At 34.1% G+C, this 7,609-nt stretch overlaps 1 protein-coding gene across 2 annotated transcripts; it reads left to right on the plus strand.

The window, feature by feature from the left end:
• Positions 1–347: 347 nt before the first annotated feature.
• LOC113854900 (F-box protein SKIP23-like) lies at positions 348–4,743 on the plus strand. Of its 2 annotated transcripts, none has more exons than XM_027486220.1 (2): positions 348–3,388; positions 4,363–4,743. In XM_027486220.1, exon 1 carries the CDS (start codon positions 393–395, stop codon positions 1,482–1,484), a length of 1,092 nt encoding a protein of 363 aa, XP_027342021.1. In that variant the 5' UTR covers positions 348–392; the 3' UTR covers positions 1,485–3,388; positions 4,363–4,743. The 2 variants fall into 2 exon arrangements, with proteins under 2 accessions (XP_027342021.1, XP_027342022.1); XM_027486221.1 differs by lacking the exon at positions 4,363–4,743 and having other exon boundaries at positions 393–1,505; positions 3,204–3,421.
• Positions 4,744–7,609: the final 2,866 nt, after the last annotated feature.

Below are 7,609 nucleotides of genomic sequence, written 5' to 3' on the forward strand. Positions count from 1 at the left end.
GACGTGTTCTCACTAATGATTAATTATGAAATTAAATTTGGATTAAAAACTTACAAATGTTGAAATTTTTTTGGCCCTTAAAACCTTGACTCTAACCCTGACCTAGTGGGCTTCTTGCCTCATAGAACTTTTGATTTATGGGGCTTTTAATTGAATTTTTTTAAGTTTCTAATTTCTATCTTTAAGAGCTTTAATTTCTATTTTTTTGTGTGCGTGAATTAAGTAGTTTGATTAACAAATTTATTGTTTCAATCGCCTAATCTAATGCACTTAGCCCTGTAATATGATACAAAAAATATTTCCTCCTTGTTTAAAATACTTTGATATTACTCACAAACAAAGTTCAATATATTAGATAGAAAAAAGGTTCTTCTTCGATCATTCTTCAATCAATGGCAGACTGGTCTGAGCTCCCAAAGGAACTCCTCCACCTAATATCGAAACACCTGGAAAGCCCTCTTTACCTTCTTCGTTTTCGATCGGTGTGTTCCTCATGGCGGTCCTCTTCTTTCCCTTTGCCAATAACCCTCTCCAACCACCCCATTTCCCACACCTTCTCCCTCTCTACACGCACCCTCTTTCTCATCACCCCTCCCAACGATCACTCTCTCCCTTGGCTTATCAAAATTGCCCATCAGCCACGCTCCACCACGCGCCTCTACGATCCCCTCTCCGGCTTCCTTCTTAAACGACACCGATTCCTTCTCGACCTCTACCACCTACCCGTCCTCCACCTGGCCCACGAGTTCTCCCTCGCTGACACGTGTCCCAACTCCCTCTACATGGAGAAGGTCGTCCTCTCTTGCCTTACTCCTCAAAATGACCGTTTTGTCCTTCTCACTATCCATATTTCCGGTAAACTCGCTCTCTTCAAGTGCGGCGATTCGGACTGGACCATTATACCCGACATGCCGACTCCATACGACGACGTTTGCGTCTTCGAGAGAGGGCTCTACGCGGTGGACAACACGGGTCGAACCGTGAAGGTGGGGTTGGACTCGGGTTTGGATTTGGTGGCTGAACCGGTTTTTGGTGGGGACAAGAAGTACTTGGTGGAGAGTGAGGGGGAGTTGTTGCTGGTGGACAAGTACTTGTCCTCCAATTACTTTTGTAGTTCGGGTTTGTTTTTCGAGGAGTACGATGAAGAGGACGATGGTGAATTGTGTGAGTTTGGGTGGGAGAGGACGGTGAGGTTTGGTTTGTTTAGGCTCGATCAAGAGGGGAAGAGGTGGGTGGAGTTGAAGAGTTTGGGGGAGAGGGTCTTGTTCTTGGGTGATGATTGTGCTTTTTCTGCTTCTGCCAGGGATTTGCGTGTTGCCAGAGGGAATTGTGTTTTGTTTAGAGATGATGCGTTTGGTGTTGATGGCGTGGGGAGTGGGATCGGTGTTTTTTGCTGTGATGATGGCCGGATTTCGCCTCTGTCCGATTGTCCCGGTTATTCCCAGTTGTTCTGGCCGCCACCGGATTGGGTTGGGTTGCATTGATACTTGAAAGAGAATATGTACGTAGAATGTATGTATGCTGTACGGTAGATGGTATCTGAATGTTCTGTTGATGAATTGTGATATGAATTACATGAATTTGACTTCTTTAAAGTTAGGAGATATGTTATGTTTGAAAGTTAAGGGTGTAGTTGCTGTTGATTTGAATTGAAGTATCTTGTAAATTTAAACTTACATATTTGAATCTACAATATGTATGCCTGCATTTACCCACTTAATGGGTCTCCGCATTTTAGAGGATTCAAGTTTGAATATCTGCATTGCTTGGGTTACAATTCACTTGTTTTGTACCTATATAGTGCTTAGTGCTGTTTTAGTTCTACGGTACATCAGGTATTACTTCATTATTAATTTGTGCATCTGTTTTGGTTCAGCCTATGACTGCTTATATAGCACAGGATGGAAGATGGATACGTTTAGTGTTAGATTTAAGGTGCATTTGGTTGAATAACTTGATTAAATGTCTATTTATTAAGAAGTTTTCTTGTTGATTGAGTACTAATTCCATAAGTGCTTAAGAGTTAAGACAGCTAGTGGAATTGTTGCAGTTGAGAGGGATATTGAGAATGAGGAAGTAAACAGATTCACCATAAGCTTATTAAAATAAGGGAAAAAAAAAAAAAGCTTATAAGAGATCTTAAGCTTAACCAACACATATAAGTTTTGTTTCTAAGTGTTTAGATCATAGTTATTAAAAGTTAAAGCTGGACTGAACTGACTGGTTGAACTGGGATTTGTTTAGGTAACCGCTTCATTTACAAACAACAAGAACAATAGCTAAGCTTTAACTTTATCCCATTAGGTGAAGTCTGTTACATGGAACTCGGTCAAAAACCAAATTTTTAAAATTCTGGTTAATCAAAATATCTCTTTTAATAACTTTATTTCAGGTTCTTTTGGGTCTCCCTCGACCCCTTTTTACCGGAGTAAGAATCATGCAATTCACTCTCCTTAATGATGCCAACAAAGGTAGCTGCTTTAATATGATTTTTGGTATAAACCACAATTTGGAGTCAATAGTATGTCCTGCCACCAAGGCCACTGGGCATCCATACTTGGATGGTTATTTCCGTTGAGCATACATGCTTCTGGAGGGACTACAGGAATAATAAATAGATCATAAAAGGATTTGTTAGATTGTTTCTAAAAAGTGGAAGTAAAAATTCTTCATCCAGGAACTGCAGATCTTCTCCACAGTTCGTTTTCTCATCCTAAATGGCAATTACTGTGTTCCTTTTAGTGATTTTAGTGATGTGGGAAATATTGCGCTTTGTCTCAAGTTTTGAAATGATGACTTCTATTTGCCATACTTCATTTTTAATTATTTTGCCAATAATTTTAAATAGATCTTTCTCATATATAATAATGCACTCTTGGCTGCTGGAAATGTTATGCACTCTCTGAAGAGACATTTATATCATGACATCGCTGATTATTGGGGGTATAACTGCAAGTAGAGGGCATTTGATGTTAATATTGCTGTTTTCACCACTTCATTTTGCCCTAGTACAAAATTGTGCTGTTTTGGTACATATTGGATTGTGGCCCTATACTGGGCTGACTTATCTCTTAAACTATCTTTCTTCCTTTAGAAATTGCCCTGAGTTGGGGTGACTCTAAATTGCTGTGTAAGGTATTCAGGAATAATCTATTAAGAATACAATGGTTCTGCTAATATGGTGGCTTATGCAACTAATGCAGGTAAAGCAACATGCTTAGTGCTCCAGTGTAAGATGAATAAGGGCCAAGATGCTTGGATGTGGTGGAAAGACCAATTTGCCTCACCCATTGAGCCATTAACAATTTGTTGAGATTGATCAAGCTGGTATTGCATATTGAATTATGATTGCTAAGCTCGTCAATTCAGCCTGTCATATACCTACAAGGTTCATCAGCCGAAACTTTTATCACTGCACTTGTGGAGGCATTATCTCCCTTTTAATTGGTTGCCATCAATGCAAATATTTTTCTTGAGATGTTGAGACTAGTTATTTTAAACACTTGTAGATATTTCCAGTATACTGAAATATTTTTACCATTTTTTTCAAATGCAAATAGTGAATTTTTAGAATTAATGACTCATTTGCTTACCTTTTCTGAGCTGAATTAATTTAACTAAATATCCAAGGAGTGAGGTGGGAAGAGGGAAAGGATACAGGTGCTGAATCTTGAATAGCTATGTAATCCTGAACTTTATAGCATTTGATGTTCACAACATTGTTCTGGGGTGCACTCTTTAAATCTGTACCTGACCTGAGACCTTTCAAAATGATGTAGTTAGCTTATTACTTGGTTACTGTAGCTCAAATTTTGTCCCGAGTACATAATTGGTGCATGCATATAAATTTGGATACAGCATAGCAAAGTGAGACCTAAAGTTTAGTTTAAATACTTAATACTTCTAGATTTACCAATGAAGTTATGTAGCTTTGCATAATGCAATTGTTAGGATCTAATTGCAAGGTATGAGACCCGAGTCTCAAATTGAAAGTTTAGGATTTTTGGTGTGGGTTTTGTAAGGCCTTAAGTTCTACAACTGCATTGGCTTGCTTTTGGGTTGAGGTCCTCTGTAGGTTCTTATTAATTGGTCTTTTGGGTTTTTCATCTTTTCTTGCAACTGTAAACGAGCAGCGTGGAAAGTGACGCCCGCATTGTGCATAGTGAACTCTTGTGGGGGTTGGAGCTACAAAGTGAGGCGAGATATTAGGATCGAATTGCAAGGAATGGGGTTGGAGTTTGACATTAGAAATATGGGATATTGGTGCATGATATGGAAGGCCTTGTGTTTTCCAACTCTTTAACAGTTAATTTTGAGTGTAGAGATCTCCTAAGGTTCTTATCAACTATCCTTGTGTTTCAGTTCATGTAGACAAGATGATTGATGCCCTTTGCACTTGGAAAAGCAATTGATTGATGACCTACTATATGTCCCCTAGTAACCTAATCTCAGTAAAGCGGCATGCATGAACTCCCAAGTTTACCCATTATGAAGCAAGTTTAGTGGATGGAAAAATTTCTGAGTTTGCACGGCTCAACACCAAAATAGTCAATGCTTAACAGCTTATTTGTTTAGACGGTACAATCTCAGTTTTGAGAAACCGAAATTTGTTTCCTTTTGTTAAATATCCGCTCATTTGCCTCGTAATTTGAGAATTTTACTTGTAATAATTCCATTTGCAATGACAGCCAAACAGGTAAATAAATGGATACATCAATATATCATTTTATATATATTTATTTTATAGTTATCAAAATTAAAAAGTTTATTTGAAATAAATTTTCCCCTATCATTTTCACTATTTCTCATACAATAATTTGAAAACATAAAATAAAATGTAATAACAATAATGTATTTTTCTTGTAATTAAGAGTGAAATTAGAAAATATTAGGCGAAATTAATACTTTGGTTCTCTGACTTTATTTTTTTATTTTATTTTGGTCTTCGATTTTTTGTTTTAGTTTAGTTCTCTAAAGTTAGAGGAGTAAAATAAAAAGATAATTAGAAGAGTAAATTGAATTAAAAAATAAAATTGGAGAAGTAAAGTACTAATTTTATTAAAATAAAAACAAAAAGTATTACTAGAATCGTCCCACCCTTCCTTTTACAAGCCTTATGTGATGGTATTCGTTTCATTTTTGTGAAGATCCTTTTCTTTTGGGTCGTGTGTGAAGATCCTTAGGCTCATGGGCCTTCAAAATACAGTCTTTAAATAACGGCCATATATACATAGGAAAGCAATCTCTAATCAAATGATAAATTTGACGAAGAATCTTCATGTAAAATAAGTTCATTGCTTTCTCATATGATAAATTTAAATTAATCAATTACAATCTGAATCAAAATCAAAATATATTATTATACACAGTAAGAAATCACCACTCAATCTTGGAATCATAATTCTATAGAAATTTAAAAATGTGTTGAACAAAGATTCAAAATCAAACCACAAGCCTTCATGACCCTACATTTATTACAAAATCCACCCTTCCATGCCTATCACCACAAAGAGAAAGAAAACTTGGAACGATAGAGAAATAGGGACGAAAAGTGTAAGGCAGGTTTAGAAAATGTATTGGATGGGAGAGGGTTTTTTTTTTTTTTTTTTTTTTTGGTGCTCTTTATTTTATATAACTACCGTCGAATGTAAAAATAAAAGAACATTCTCGATATTAAACAAATCTTATGTCTTTTCTCTGTACTTTTGACACGTAATTCACTTGATTTGGGTTAACATGAGAAAGTAATACCCCAAATGTGAAATTATTTAATAATTTTCAATTAATTCAAAAAATAAAAATTACTACATTTATTTTGAATCTATCAAAGAATAACATTTAGATGTGTGTATCTGCTGTCAAAATTATTAGAGCCATTCATTATTATTAAAATAATTAAAATAATAATAATATAATATTTATCAATTAGTCTTATATAAATTTTATAAATAATATAAAAATGATACTAATATTTTAAATATATATTCTAAATAATTGATTAATATTAATCTATAATTAAATAATATATTAACATTAATAAAAAATATTAATATAACATTCTCCCACTTAGTTAACATTAGTAATGTTTAAACTATTAAGAAAAAAAACTATAAGCATTAATACTACAAGATAAAGTATTCGACAGGGATATAAATCATTGTGCTCATATTTTATAAAAATGCAATATTAAGAATTGTTCAAGTATCTTCTTAAATACTATAAGAAATATAAAAATATAAGAGACGTCAATTCATACATATTATAAAAAATAAAATAAAATAATAATAGAGCAAATTATAGTTTAAAATTTCACTAATTCAACATATCAAAGAACTTAACCATACCTATATAGATTATATGAATTTGAAAACTCCAACATTCAAGTTTTTGATTAGTGGGTCAACTAACATGTTTTTTTTTTGTAGTAATGTGCTCAATGTAACGTCCTAATTTTTTTTTAATCTTAAACTGCATATCTTATTTATACCAATTCAAGATAAAATGCCAATTTTCGCATTATGATACGCCTTATTATTACAAGTTAATAAAAGTTTTTTTATGAATAGATTTATTTATACAAAATTTTCTAACTATACCATATTAAAGGAAATAATAATAAATTTGAAAATCATAATAAACTAGAAACAATCCTTCCAAATCTAGATACTAAACATGCATTACATATATCAAGTATAATAATTTACAGATTGTTATCAAAATATGTGGGACGTAAGATAATATTTACATGATCAAAATAATTATATCACAAAAACAATTTAAGTCCCAAAGCAGCCCAAAATACATTCTAATACCGAGGACCTGGTACTAGTCATCCCCATGCCATCTCTCTATCTCTTCTAAATTTTTGGAATCAAGATCATCGTCTGATCTGAGATATACATCTCCCGAGTCTGTCATAACCTCCACAGCTCTGATCTGCTCATTGGTAACTGGGGTTGGTCGTCCAAGTTTGTCATGGTCATGATATGTAAACAGATATGTGAAGTCAGCTGAAGTCCTAACCGTGACTCTGTAGATATAGATGCATAAAATATGGCGTATTCTACTTACAAGAAAAATCAAAAGGGATACTATAATATAGATCCATATCTAACATAATAATATTTCTAAGAATATCATCAATGTGTATAGTCAGCTTAAAGTGGCATGTCTTCTGTTACTCATTAAACACGTAATTAAGTCTATTATGTACAGAATTGTATATTAGTCTAATCCTTTCCTGAGGCGACGTCATCTTATTTTTCTGAAAATGTTAGTAAAGATTAGCGTCTATTCTATCATTCATAAATCATTACATCATACAAGTCAAAGTTATAACACAGGGAAAACATGTTCATCTTCACAACCGATTCGCATTACCAACATAAACACATATACACAATTCAATGATTTGTTATACTGATCCAATTTTCTCCTTTAAATACGCACTCTCAGTGCCCTATGATCACAGACAACGATGCCTCCAACATTTCTTAAAGTCTTATTCAACTAGGTAAATAGTCACCAGTTAGACCATACACATGGATATAACGTATACAATAGTCGGGCCCCTTAGCAAAGGTATAGACAAGAGTCTAGTCAGGAAATA

The sequence above is a fragment of the Abrus precatorius genome, unplaced genomic scaffold (genome assembly GCF_003935025.1).
Source record: "Abrus precatorius isolate BTA unplaced genomic scaffold, Abrus_2018 Scaffold11, whole genome shotgun sequence".
Classification (NCBI taxonomy): Eukaryota; Viridiplantae; Streptophyta; class Magnoliopsida; order Fabales; family Fabaceae; genus Abrus; species Abrus precatorius.

Bases quoted from the DNA above. Each gene is read 5' to 3' on its own strand.
- LOC113854900 (XM_027486220.1), top strand. From the start codon at position 393: ATGGCAGACTGGTCTGAGCTCCCAAAGGAACTCCTCCACCTAATATCG.